We start from the raw sequence: 15,047 nt of genomic DNA, 5'->3' as shown, positions 1-15,047 counted from the left end.
TCTCCATTGTAAAGTCGAAGTTATAACAGGCCATCCAACGAGTGCTGTCTTGAGTGTTTTCCCAGCCAAAGAGAAGAGATTTGATGAACGTCTTGGGGGTTTCCAGCCCGTGCGATGTATTTTCTCTCCTTCGGGTCAATATAAATTCCAAATTTGAAGTAGACATTCAGAGTTCCTCTGAACTTCGCAGCTGTTTGCTAAAAAATTGCAAAAATCTTCCGGTTACATCCTTTGTCCTGGTATACCAGATTAACAGGACATCGTGCACGATTTGCGAGTGAAGCCATGCAGCAAAATAAAACGATAAAGCGTGGTCATGGGAACCTGTGGGGATAGACCAATGCAGGTTATGCAGCTGTGGCACAAGCCAAGAAAGAATTATACGGAAGACGATGAAATCGAGAAAAGGGCCTGTAGCGAATGTAAACTTGTACGTGGTCAAGGAGAGGAGACTACTCGAGGAAAGAAAACGAGCGAAACAGCAAGATGCCTCGACACGTAATCAATTACATCGATTACTTTTCCATGTAAAGGTGAAGATCTGCCATCTTAGCCCTGGAAGTCACACTGAAGTCAGCGTGCGAGAAAGCTGAATGTACGACTGGAGAGAAAGAACAACTACATACTGACGAATGGCAGATAGAATGAAGATGTCCACATCACTCAGTGTTAGTGAGGACCAAAGCATCGAGTTGGTAAAGCTTATAGAGTGTAGCAGTACCAGCAAGGAGGGCCAGGAAGCCTTAAATACAGTCTTCAAAGAAGCCGATGTTTGAAACCCGGGGAGAGGAGCTGTTTTGAAAGAACTCTCGAAGACGGAAAGAGAAACTTTTTGTTAAGACCAACGAAAAAACGACGAGGCTCAAACATTTCTGTCAAATGATAAGATATGTTTTCACAGACAAGTATTTACTTTTAAGAGTCAAAGAAACGAATTAAAAACCAAATACATTGAAATTATGGCTCTTGACTAGCACTATTAAATGACGTTTAGCCCAAATAGTTATCGTAAAAACGAATATTCATGCGCAGTCGGGTTATCGTCAAACAGGTTATCGTTTTCAAATCGATTCATCGTATGCGTGTGGACGGGCGAAAACGATGCGAAAACGGTACGTGTGGACGCGACTTTTCTTGAAAACGGAGAAAAAATGTTGCATTTTCAAACGAATAGGGATGCGTGTCGACGTGGCCGAATTCTTGGCTGTGGTCTCATAAGAGTTCACAACTTGAGTAAAACCTTGACACATAACTTCTCGGGAATTATTATAAACTTCCGTTTTGCTCCGTTTTCCCAAAGAAAATGCTTAACTCACCTCAAGCTTTGCCTCCCAAGTTATCTTGACTCGAGCCCTAAAGATATTGCATTGGGCCCCTTAGTCAATTAGTGACCGAAACACTTTGGCCGCGTTTATGACCGAAATCACACTTGAATTTTCTAATTGGGGAAGAGAAGAGGCCTGCGGTCTCTAATGAGCCGCGGTATTAGTTGTTACGCTGTTTCTTGCACAAAATAAAGGGTGACCAGAGTGATATCATTTCAAGAGGGAACGTCGCTGCTCCTCTGTGTAAACACGAGTTGAGAATTACACAGTAAAAGTTTATGTGCTGTCCGCCTCGTCCAGCGCCCCCCCACCCTCCCCCCCGGAGCTGGAATGAGGTTGTTGACGAGTCGGTCCGACCCATCCACTTCAACAAACCGAGTTTTACAATCAGCTTTGTTCAAAACAACTTGATTTTTCAAAGAAAGCGAAATAAATGAATCTCGGAATCGCTCAGCTTCTTGTTGAAATTTCCTTGTCGCTGCCGTCTTGAAGACTCGTGAACGGTGACGTGTTACTGTTTCTTTGTTTACATTAAACAAAAGCGTTTACACGTCACAATTATTAAAGATTGCGGCCCACAGAAAATTTGATATTCGCCTTGAACATCTCGCACTCTTTTCTCAACTAATACACCTTTATCACTTGGCGACCATTTTGGAATTCGTGGGGAATAAAGGCTTTTTCTTTGCATTGTCTTTGCACGTCTAGCCTCACACTGAATGAGAGGTTAGAAGTGCAAAATCGTTTGTTTGGACATTAAATGATATAGGTCTATGGCAAGTACAAACCAACTGAAACTTGAATGGGGGCATAAGTTGACTTTGTTGGTTATGTACTCTGTTCTGAGAGGTTCTCCCCGGTTTTCCCCTCTCCTCAAAATCCAATATTTGCTCTGATCTAGTGCCTATGACTAGGAGCGAACAACTCCCATACTAAGCCTCCCATACTATGTCAAGGCATTTTACAAACCGATCTATTTTTATGAAGGGGGTAGTTTCTAAAGAAACTGTGGTGCTGCGTCGGTGGGGAAGTAGTATACAAAAATTTGGTCACCGTAGGTGGCCAATTTACATTATCAACTCCGCTGATAAAACCAAATTTTCGATCTATTTTTAGACTACTTTGATTTTCCCCAAAAAACAAAGGCATTTCCGGTTCGGTGACGCCATGACGTCAAGTTTTAAATAGTTTCTTGCGATTGGAGATCGGTCTCCTGCGGAAGTGTCATTTGCAGGAAATACAATCTAAAAATCCCCCCGGAGGGGGTAGGGGGGTACTTGGGTCACTTTTCGCTGTGTATGTGCTGCTGACCTCTCAGAACCCCTACCTCTTTATAGTCTATTTTATGGCCAATTGTAGAACCCATCTTGGTCTCTCTTTTAGATAAATGTAATTTAAGCGACCCCAACTAATCACATTCTGTTTACGTAAAGCCGTTTAATTGTAATTTCAAAACGGAGTGTCATGCGACAAGTAAATATTAAATCAACAGCGTTACAGTTCTTTCTGTAACAACTGTTTTTTTTTACCGCGAATCTAGCCAAAATTTTCTTACTCTCAAAATCCCGACAATTTGCGACCCCATTCTGGTAACTCTGTCTGGAACTTTGTTGAAAATTGAACCCCACTATAGTCAATCCAGTCATGAAAATGCGACTCCCGGCCAGCGGCACATCCCCATTAGCTCATGAATAGGAAGTATTCCCCCCCCCCCCCCCCGGGCTAAAAATAAATCGGTCTGTTAAAACGGGGTGACAGGAATATATGGAGTATATGGCTGTTGTTCCGGCTAGCTCCTGGTCATTGGTTCCTGCTTTCACCTTCACAACATTGGTCATTTTCCTATTGAGCTTGTTGCATGGACAAACGAATGCCTGGTGTCGACTCACATCAAGAATCCATGATGGACTCTTGCTCACATAATATAGTCAGCAACGAGCTTTTATCTAATTGGGATGAATGTCAGTGAAATAATTACACCAGGGCCTGATCAGGGCCGTAGCCAGAAAAAAAATATATGACTGAGGCAGTGTCCGTGGTTTAATTCTCTTCGTAGGTATTTTAAGTGTTTATGATGACAGCACTGAAATCACGCTTTATTTTAAAAGTTCACGAAAAAATGACTGAGTCAAGTGCCTCGGTTTGCCTCATACTGGCTACGGCCTTAGAGAGTAACTAGTTAAGCAGTTGCATATTCCAAAAGACTGCAGAACCATCTTTGAGTCCAATTCAAGCCTGGATGTTTTCGGGCTTACTTTCAATCGAAGCACCTCAACATTACTTAGGTGGGTCGCCTAAAGAAAACAATGCTACTGAAGTGGATAATTAAGGGTACATTATAATAACTTTATATGAACTTCTATAGCAATGCATCAAAAGTTTGCTGTCCACATGGCGTATGGTATTGGGGGCGCTGCATTTTTCGGCCTCGCTCTGGAAATCGTTTGATGGCGGCTGCCATCTTCCGTGTCGGATTCAGAACAAGAGTAGGAAAACACCTCGTTCCTTCCCTGACAATCAGCTGCGTCCAACGTTTTCCACCAGTAGGGCCTCTTTGTCCAATTTACAACGCTGTAGATTGTCATCTGCGGAGATTACATGTGCATCGGCGCTCGAAGCGGGGGTACTCATTGAAGTGGGCTGTGTCAGTTGAAGACATTGATATTGCGGTGGAATTATAGTACACCATTTTCATATCATGCCTGCCGTAAAGGGAGAAGGAATGCGCGGCTTAGCCGTGTTTATTTCCGACATTCGGAACTGTAAGTTAACATAGCAATGTCTATTTTCGTTAACTGTCGCGATCGATTTCATTTCTCGGCCAATTTCAGGCATTTTGACACGTGTGGTGAATTCGAAATTATGTATCTTGTGTTAGATTGATTTTTACCGCTTCACTTCTCAAGGTATTGTAAATTGCCTACTCACGAACTTACATGCGCTTTTGTTTCAGGCAAGTCGAAAGAGGCAGAAATGAAAAGAATCAACAAGGAACTCGCAAATATTAGAAATAAATTCAAAGGTAGATGAAGCAAGTACACATGTATACTCGCTGGTGTGTCGAGTTGAATGTACCCGATTTGAATAAAGGATTAACTTCTTCTCAACCTAACAATCAAAGTTTGCTAGGCCAAAGGTGAAATTCTTTCCAACATGGTATATTTTCCTTTTTCTTTCAAGGTGATAAACAGTTAGACGGTTATCAAAAGAAAAAATACGTGTGCAAGTTGCTGTTTATTTTCCTTCTGGGTCATGACATCGACTTTGGTCACATGGAAGCAGTAAATCTGCTCTCGTCGAACAAATACACAGAAAAGCAAATTGTAAGTATATTTTTACATTTAAGATTATTTTGCTTACTTGCTTTTTGTCTAAATAAACTCGCCAAATTGATGCTACATTTGAAAGTTGAGCTCACAAAAATTGTACATAACGAGCAAGATCGATTTACAAGCGATCCCTTAATCGTTGATTTGCTCGTAATTTGTTAAAGGAAATTCTCAATTTTTTTCTTAGCATAAGTTTGGGAAGCAATGGATTGGCGAAGTAGTAAAAACAACAAATATTAAGAATGCCTTGATTTGTCTTCAAGAAAAAATAAACCCTTCTTCTAGATCTTGAAGCCATTTTGATAACAGTAATTCCGTGTAATGTTCATTATGCAGTATAAAATCGTCCAAACACCTCTATTTTAAAGTAGTATTCTAATAACCTGTTTTTTTTTCTCTACTTAATCCCAATTTCTGTTGTCTTTATTTTGAGAATCACCATGAAATACATTTTTTGAACTCAAATTATTTGCCTCCTAATGGGAATATTTAGGATGGATTTAATAAATCGAATAACATACAAAAGCAGATTAGGGTTTTTGGTCAAGTGCCAGGGAATCAAGGGAATCCATCATCAAGCAAATATTTTGAAAAAAATTGGCTGAAAGAGGCAGATGACATTGAACATTGTTCTTGAGCTATCAACCTTGGGTTCCATCGGAATTTTTCCAAGTTGTGAGATATTGCGATGTGTTTCATAGTCATCAGTCAAAGATTTAGCATTCTCTCTTTCCTCACAAAAAACGCCTCTTGCACCCAGGGCATGAACAAAATTATTAATGTTTTTCAAACCATCTAAGTTAGGCCATCCCAGTAAAATGTTTCGTTTCCCATGGCCCCGTCTCTTGTAATATTCAATTTGTTCCTTTTCTTCATTGAAACTGCTTGCTTAATTTGATGTAAAAACTAAATGCTACTTAGCTTTATTTAAATGGGGGATTACCAGTAATATTTCAGAAATACTCTGATGGCAGACTTAAAACAGATACCACTTGCCTAGAACTTGAATTTTCAGGGAAGTATTGCTTTTTACAACAGGATACAATTGTATCACAGACAATAATTTATTGTTGTAGTTTATTTGAGCGTGACAGTGTTTACCTGATAATTACAGCAGCTGTTCAGCTGAAATTTGGGCAGTTTTTGCAACTTCTTGTTCAGAACAAAGGCTTGCAAAGTGAGGTGGACAAAATATTTTGTGATTCCTTGTTTTGATCAACATTTACAGGGAACATTTTCCCATTAATTTTTTGATATGACTCACATCTTTTGTTTCTCAGACACCAAAAGGCCTTGCTGGTTTTCACTGTCACACCATCATCAAAACCATGTAACAAATAAAGTCAAGAATCAAAGAGAAAAAAGAGGATGAATATTTAAAAAGTCTCGCAAAGGTTCAGATTTGTGTGATGTTTTGTGCAGGAGATATTCAAAGAAATTTTTTACTCAAATTTATAAGGCTTTGTATGGAGATGCCATGTTTGTGTCCCTCTGAAGGGTAAAAAATATGGTGGCCAGAAGCTTACAAAAACATATGTCATCGAGCTTTGCTATAAAAAGCCTGTTGTAGTCTTCTGAGGGCTCATAAACATCTATATGAGTACTTAGTCTCATACATGGACTGTTCAGATTGCAGATAAGTAATTTTTTTAACCTATGTGACAGCATACTTGGTCACAATTTTGATATTGTGTCATGCAAAAGCTTAAAAATTCAACCTTGCTTTATCACATGAAAATCCCTATCAAACTGAAAATTTGTGAAAAGATAAGCTTTCAGCTGTTCTAATAACTAACAATTAATCTAAAATGTTAAAAGGAGTGAGAATTCCTTTTTTTTATTTTGATGATGTCACTTGAAAACCAAGGAGAGACACTGCCAAGAAAAACAGTGATTTCTTCTTACAGTAATTATGATAATATTCACAGAAACGAAGTGCAGACTAGGGATAAAATTCAAGGCAAGGTTTTTGAAATAAAAAGAAGTCTATGTGCAAACTTTAGGCGAAAAAAATCAGCGAAATCATCACTTAATACCCAATTTTTGTACTAGCCTATTATATTCATGATATATGATATATACTACTTCCCCACCGACGCAGCACCACAGTTTCTTTAGAAACTACCCTCTTCATTCATTTATTATGTTCATGTTTTGCAAGCTAGTTATGTTTTTGTATTTTTTTTTCATTTGTTGGTCATGCTTGTTATATACATATAGTTTACGTCATAGAAAGTGCGGCGTACGGGGTTTTATGCACGAGTTGTTTGTGTCAAAAACCCGAACGAGCGAGGAACGAGCGAGTGAGGGTTTTTGACACAAACAACGAGTGAATAAAACCCCGTACAAAGCACTTTCTATGTCGTGAACTGTTTATTACACATAACATGAGAATTTTCATTAAAATAGTTTTCTGAACGCGAATTAGAAACAAAAACTCACTAACAATAGAACCAAAGGCAAATTTAATTTAATTCAATAACAAAGTACGATTTGCACGATTTGCACGAGATGCACGAGTGATTGGCATGGAAACGCCTTTACGCTTTCGTTGATTGGTTATACTTCCACATGTGAAAGAGCTGTACGCCATTCTGATTGGCTGTATAGGCCTTTTTCACATGTGAAAATAAAGCGTATAGATTTGTACAAATGAGCTTTATGGAATAAAATTCTCATGTTATGTGTAATAAACTTAGTTATGACACAAAAGTTTGCTTTTCTAAATTGATTGATGTGTGGTCTGTGACATTTCAACTGAACTGTACATCTCCTTCAGTTTATACTAAACAGATGCTTACTGAAGCTTTTGAGAGAGTTTTAAAAAGTTAATATCTGAAATCACCATTTAAAATATGACATTGAAAAGTGTTTGTCAAAATTCCTAAAGTTTTGCTGGTTTAAACCACCTTAAACCATATTGACAGCTATGTGTGAGAATTATCAGTCCTTTTAAAAGTTAGCTGTATATCAAGATTTCAGTTAACACACTATGCCAATTTACATGTATTGGAGGGTAGGTGACGTTCAGGTACATGTAGCAAGAGAGGAGGCAGAAATCAGCAAGTAGGTCACCATAGCAACTGACCACAGTCCACCTCCCTATCACCCAGGAGGGTGGGAAGGAAAGAAAGTGAAAAAGCAACTCGAGCCAAAGCACATGGCAATGCCATTGCAAACCTCCTTGGAGTCCCTGAAGTATCCCAGGCAAAACTACTGTATTGGCTTGTTTTTAACTTTCCCTAAATTATATTTAGCCTCATTTTAAATTAGTTGTAAGGATACTTGTAACTTCATTTAAGGAGAAAGTGTCTCACACTTTAAAACATACAAAGCAGTTCCTCCCACTGGGCACAAATAGGTTGAGGTGGACAGCAGTCAGATAAGGGCCCTGTCCACACATATCCATATTTGCTTGAAAACGCAACCCTTCCTCTCCGTTTTCAAACGGGTACATAATCATGTTAAGCCTATACACTACGAGATATATCTGCTTGGTTAATAACTGTTTTTCGCTGTCCGAAGGAAAAAAGTACATTACAGCCTCCCTGAATATTATTTTGCAGGGCTACCTCTTTATATCTGTCTTGGTTAGTGCAAACAGTGAACTGATCAAGCTGATTCTTCAAAGTATCAAGAATGACTTGTCCAGTCGCAACCCCATCAATGTCTGTTTAGCACTCCAGTGCATAGCAAATATCGGCAATGATGAGATGGTTGAAGCAGTGGGAAAAGAAGTACCAAAGCTGTTAGTCTCTCCAGATACAAATGATAGCGTCAAACAGTGTGCAGCCCTTTGTGTGTTGAAGCTCTTTAGGCTCAAAACAGACATCTTGCCTCCTGGAGAATGGACATCAAGAATAGTACAGCTCTTAAATGACAAGCACTTGGTAAGTATTTTTTGGCAACAAATTGAATTTATTATGTTTCTTGCTGTAGTCCTTAGAGTGTTCTCACTCACATGATCAGTAACCTTGTTTTTCCACCAAAGCAAAAGAAAATGCTTGCATGATAATAGAGCTTAATTCCCCGAGGATTAGTTAGGAACACAGACATGGCTGCTGTTCCATTGTTTAGGAACACCAACATGGCTGCTGTGACATCACTTGAAAACACTCTATAGATCAAGTCTCAATTCAATTTTGCGGACCAAACGAAATGGAGTTGATGAAGTGTTTTTTGGCTTGGGTAGGGGAGGGTATTCTAAAATGTTTTGTCCTATACGCTGGAGTGAATACTTTCCAATGGTGACCAATAAAATCAGCTTTTCTCAGGCTGTAGGAGAAGCAACAGCAAAGTACAAAATGTAAGAGGTTATAATTATTATCATCTTCATCCTTTAGCTGTCAGAAGCTAAATCCAGTTAAATTGGAAATTGTTACCTTTTGAAACTAAATGTTAAACTTAAAACTATGATCCAACCTGAAATAAATTTTGGTCTCTCTTCTCTTAAGGGTGTGGTCACCTCTGCCGCTAGTCTAATTCAAGGTGTTGTCCATCACTATGCTGATGATTACAAAGGATGTGTCCAACTAGCAGTGTCAAGACTAAGTAGGGTAAGTGTTTGTGATCCACTAATGTAATAATAATTATTAGTAGTATCACCCAACTAGTGGACTAACGCAAATATCCTGCATTTTAATTGGCTACGCTACTAGAGGACTATTAGCAATAGTCCTTGAGTAGGGAAAAGCGTGAGACGTGTTGTTTGGTTTTATTCCCAAACAAGTATTTCTTTAACTTGCACTTGCTAACTTTATTATTGCCTTTTCTGGCCAACTAGTTGGGTGATACTAAAACAATTCTTCACTCATGGGCTATTGACCTGTAGCCCTCGTGGGCGAAGGGTCTAATTGGTAATTAATCCATACAAGGTTTGCACAAAGGTTCTGAATCAGTTGAGGTGGGTCCAATGCTTGTGCTTCTTCTTACGTTTATGAAATCGTCAGATTTTTCTAAGAAAGGGAACAACTTTTTCACCCAATACGTTTTTGGCAGTTAGTTTTTATTAAAACAATAGAGTTTATGTTTACAGGTTTATGTTTTGGGCCTTACTCAGACTCATTTTACGACAAGGGCTAAAGTAAAATGAGATCTGAGAAGGGCCCAAAACATGTATGCAGAGATGTATCCAGAGTGCGTCATTGCGTCCTGGGATGCACTCGTTTTCGTTTTGGACGCATAGATTATGGAACAAATGGTCCAATTGGACGCAGAAAAAAATCGAATGTATGTTTATGCAAATTACGAACGCCGGGAAAAACATGCGAGAGGCGTATTTCCCAAGAAAATTGAACATTCCCATTTCTCACAACGGAGAAATGATTGAGTTCCTTAAATTTCAAGGTAAGCTGTTATTTACGGATTTTTGTAGTCGAATAATTTCATTTTGTCAACCATTATGTCCAGCTTCAGGAGTTCAGTTTTGAGTTCGCACGTGTTGCGTGACATGATCTGAGCTGTTTCCATTTGTTAGGCGAGACAATCGGCGACACTTTCGATCTGCCGCCGGTGATAATAAAACATTTCAGTCGAAGTTCAGTTTATTGCATGCTTTTCAAGTGAATTTCAAGCATTAGTTCACTTATCATGAGCGAAATGACAGAGAATCCAACGGCAAAGTATGTTAAATTTTTGTTTTGTGCAACCCTGTTGATATTAATTCCGGGCGCACACGTGTCATCGTCTCAGTTCTTGTCTTGCACGGAATTTTTCTGTTTGCAAATTATGCAACTTTTCTTCGGAGTTAGTGTTAAAATTAACATGTTGAACATGAAACTTGAATGTATTCAATCACTCGATTATTAACATTGGCCATGGCGAAGTCAAGGCCGCACGGGCCGACGATGAACTGTGTATCGATCGCTTACATTTGTTTACTCTTTTGTTCCTAAATTACACCTCAAGTGTAGTTAAAATAAATAATGCTCTTTTACGGAAAATTGAGATTCAGTTCTGTTTTTTTTTTTTGCTGTGGAGATCTAGATAGTTTATCAACTGGAGCCAACAGTTCCTACAGCATATGGATTCCTCAAGACGTTTTCAGATGTGATCGATGGAGCTTTGACAGCCCATATATTTTGATTGATGAATCAATAGGCACAACATTTTCAAAGAAATTGATCATTTTAAGTACATATTCGTTGGGAGGGATAAGACTTTATATTTGTGCAAGGGTACTGCAGCAGCAATTAAGAGGCAAATTATAGATCGCATATTAATTCTTGAATATTAATTAGCTGGACCCCCAAAATTTTGCAATGGACCCCCAAATTTTTCAAAAAGGGGTCCAGAGGACCCCCAAATTTGAAAACCTGGATACATCTCTGTATTTGCCCAAGAACATGAACTGTATCACTAACTTCTTACTAACTGAGCGTGAGAGCCGTACTGGGGAATATTGGCCCGAGGTCGTGGCAGTACGGACCGAGTGCAGCGAGGTCCATACAAAAACAACCGAGGGCCAATATTCCCAGTATGGTCCCGAGCAAGTGAGGTTAGTAAGTAGTTTATTATATGGCTTTTTAATTACCTTTTGCTTTGTTTTTGCAAGCCCGTAATCGGCCCATGGGCATTACGGGGGAATAATGCCTTACAATTTAGTCACAATTAGCCAATCAGAGCACGCGTTATATCGGCTACAAACACAGGCCATATAATACCGGTAATAGTAATTATTGTCACTTTGGAGGCCATTGAGAAAAAAAAAATTTTAAAAAGACAGCAAAACAGTCTGATCAATCATGCGAGTGTTAAGACGTTGAATGGCTTTTATTTTCCGTCAATGAAAATACACCATCAAGGGGAGCTACAACAAGTTGCAAAAATAGTGGAGACACTTCACCTTCTTGGGGTGTTATTAATTTACCTATTATCTCTCACACTGCAGCCCCCCTCCCTCCCTTATCAGTGTTGCTAGCAAGACAAAAAAATTGTTGCAAACTTAAACAGTCAACATTTAAAGGGGGAGAGGGGAAGGGAAGTGGAAAAGGTTTAAATTCTAGATACGGTGGCTATTGGAAGCTGGAAAAGGTGTTTTTTAATGAAAGTGTCTCAACAATTTTGCAACTTGTTGTAGCTTGAAGTTACAAAATCTTGCCGTTATTTTGAACAACCCACAAAAGTTGATATTGGCAGTTACGTGAATATCGTAAAAAACTGTTGTATCAGCTGCATCTTTTTGCCAAAATATTGGGCTCAAAATCGTGGGTGCAGCTTATATGTGAGACCATTGAAGATTAAACATGTTCTTCAACCGATCACTTCAACACAGTCTAATCTCTCCACCGTGTGCAAGAAAACAGTGAACTCACGAGGCAAATGACTGGCTGTTTCGTTGCCCTTCATTACTGCAGTCCATGGGGTAAACTCTCAGTTTAGCGACACGTTTTTTCTCCAATCGATGGCTTCCATAAACATGACATACACACACAGACCAGACTGTAAATAACTTCATGGTTACTAAGCATGTAATGTATTATATTGTTCCCTGCGCTTTATTTTTTGCCAAATTTCATCATTTTTAATGCAACTTTGGGCTCTAACAATGAAGGCAAGTGTTGTCAGTCCCAAGAATTAAGAAATGCAAGTAAAGATAAGCTTTTAAAAGGTATTTTAAGAGTTGATTATCTTCTTAAGTTTGCCGCAAATACACAGCATTAGATTTCGGCAAGCTAATCATGATTAAACAAACAACTTTTTTTGCCAGGGTGCTTTTTTCAAGTTGTTTTTTAATTTCAAAATCATGCTTGAAATTTGGGAGTGCCGCTTATCTACAAGTGTGGCTTATACACGAGTTTTTATGTTAGTTTGTTAAGTATCAAATCTGTTGGTGAATTTGGCCTCCAGACCTGGGCTTTGAACCCCACCCTTTTTTGACAGTATTTACCCCCACTGTCTGCGAGGTACATGTAGAAACAATCTCAAGTAGCAGTTTTAAATGGTCCTAACTTTACTAACTTTTCAACAGATTGTGACATCATCATACACAGACCTCCAAGATTACACTTATTACTTTGTTCCAGCACCATGGCTGTGTGTCAAACTGCTTAAACTTTTGCAGCTGTATCCTTCACCAGGTTGGAAATCCATCCTATCTTGTAGCACAATGTATTGGTTTTTTTTTTCTTTTAATGGAATTTTGACTTTTGATTTTTCAAGATATTGCATTTGTACCATCCACCAGATTGGAAATTGAGCTTATCTTGCATTGTGTTGTGTTCCATGACTTGTTTGGATGCCATTAATGAAAAGGCACTAAATTTACAATGTTTTTCCAATGTGTAAAATAGTACCCTAAGCCTGGAGATCTGTGTCAAATTGAAAAGAATTCTGACTTGTTGTTGAATAGGGCTTGGTGGGATAATCTCCACAAACAGGGGAATAATAAAACAGTCTTAAGGTTTGTATGCTGTGCATGTGAAGAAGACGGAACAAGAGATGTTTTTTTTTTTGTCTCAAATGATTGCTCAGTAATTTGTATGGATAAAACATAATGCTGTGAACAGTTTCATTTTCCCCCTGAATTCACTTTCTCTGACTTCAGATGATCCAGCCATCCATGCACGATTAAATGAATGTCTTGAAACCATTTTGAACAAAGCACAGGTAATTAAATCTAGAGCATTGTATAAACAGATGCACCATAATATCCCTCTCTTTTTCATAAAATTTAATTAGGGGATTCAATTATTATTGACCAGTCATACGGTAATTCTTTTAATGTTTATATTTCACATGAAGTATCATCCTATTATCTTATTTTATAGAGTGTTCTGACTGAGACATTACAGTACAGCTGTAGATCAACTTTATTACTCTCTGACAAAGATAAATTTAAAATTAATCCTATAGTTGGGAAGAAAAAGAAGCACTAAGGTAGCTTTGTCTGATATATACATGTACATGTATTCATGTTGTTTGAAGTTTGGGTAATTGTTATGGCTTGCAAGGATGGCACAGTGGTGAGAGCACTCGCCTCCCACCAATGTCGCCTGGGTTCAATTCCCAGACTCTGCATCATATGTGGGTTGAGTTTGTTGGTTCTCTACTCTGCATTGAGAGGTTTTCTCCAGGAACTCTGGTTTCTTCTCTCCTCAAAAACCAACATTTGACTTGTAGTAGTTTATCGATGGATCGTGCGTGGAATTAAAGGGAGATTTTACAGTCAAGCTTTGTCATGCGTGACCAGTATCCACAAATTAACTCGGAGCTTCTGAGATTTGAATGGAATCTTGCAGGTTTTTCTGAAAGTTGCTATGAAAAATGCACAATAACTGAACATTAATTCATCAAATGCTTGAAATAGTTTTCACTTTTCAAACACCGTTTATTTTATAATAAAACGAAAGTTTGTAGTTAGCTATTTTCAATAATATTATATCGTGGAAAATATCCATGAATCATAAGTAAGTGTGATAAAAGAAGTGAAAATAAACCAGAAGACTAAAAAACAGAGCTGTTTTACAGGTTAATTACGGTCTTTTGTTTCAAACATGTCCAAATTGTTACTTTGCGTGACTCCATGATACAAAGCTGTTTGGTTGCAAAAAATATCTATCCCTATGAATCTCAGAAGTTTGAGCATTTCAAGTGCATTAGGAGATGTGTCCATACTCATGCATTTTATCTCGGGAGCGAAAAGTACCAGTAAGTGCTCTCACCACAAAGTGAGCTCCAGATGTTTTTGTTGATTGCCAGCAGACATATTGGTGGGTTGGTGTGTCCATACAAAATGCTATAAGTTTCGTGAATCGCTTTGACAAATAACTCAGAAACAATGCATGGCTCAGACTTGAGAATTGGCATTAATTTTTTGTTTCCGAAAACATTTTTTGGATGTGTGACGGTCAAGGCTTCTGTGTAATGAGCAATTTGAGGGTTGTCCAATACTCACAAATAGACTCCGTTGGTGTTAGTGGTGATTCTAATGGTTCTATTGGTGAAAGCGAACATCTTTTGTGTGGTTGGCTTATAGAAAGAGGAATATTCATAACTATTAGCGCGTTTCTACTTGGTGTAATTTAAGCGAACTTGTTTTTCACCAATAACACCATTGGAATGACATTTTCTATCGATATCAATCCTACCATTCGTACCAATGGACCATCGGTTTGACGAGACGAATCGTATCTGTTTGGGTATATTGGACATGTATGAGCAATTTGGTCTGACTGTGCATCTTAAATCCTCCATTCGCTTAGAACTACAATTCCTTGCGCCTTTGACCATAATCCTTTGCATTTCGAAGAAAAAAATGTGTTCTTCTCCCGATTACAGAGCTGCCTTGTTCGTTTGCTTCAGGCTCACTCACTGCGGCAGCAATGAGGAAGAAGCATCCTTTAGGCCTTGTTTTATTCTAGGTGCATTACCATGGTAACAACCTGCAGAACAC

General features: G+C 38.5%; 1 protein-coding gene across 1 annotated transcript in view; it reads left to right on the top strand.

The window, feature by feature from the left end:
• The first annotated feature begins 3,745 nt into the window (after window positions 1–3,745).
• The window catches only part of LOC138059132 (AP-2 complex subunit alpha-2-like), a 33,438-nt gene continuing 22,136 nt past the window's right edge, over window positions 3,746–15,047 (top strand). Inside the window, exons 1-7 of the mRNA XM_068904666.1 lie at window positions 3,746–4,087; window positions 4,279–4,347; window positions 4,506–4,648; window positions 8,221–8,544; window positions 9,109–9,210; window positions 12,624–12,732; window positions 13,200–13,261. Coding sequence (XP_068760767.1) covers window positions 4,024–4,087; window positions 4,279–4,347; window positions 4,506–4,648; window positions 8,221–8,544; window positions 9,109–9,210; window positions 12,624–12,732; window positions 13,200–13,261 — 873 coding nt within the window. The 5' untranslated portion in view covers window positions 3,746–4,023. The remainder of the gene's footprint in view (window positions 4,088–4,278; window positions 4,348–4,505; window positions 4,649–8,220; window positions 8,545–9,108; window positions 9,211–12,623; window positions 12,733–13,199; window positions 13,262–15,047) is intronic.

This window comes from Montipora capricornis, chromosome 8, assembly GCF_036669925.1.
Source record: "Montipora capricornis isolate CH-2021 chromosome 8, ASM3666992v2, whole genome shotgun sequence".
Taxonomy (NCBI): domain Eukaryota; kingdom Metazoa; phylum Cnidaria; class Anthozoa; order Scleractinia; family Acroporidae; genus Montipora; species Montipora capricornis.
This window is presented reverse-complemented; position numbering and strand designations above follow the sequence as displayed.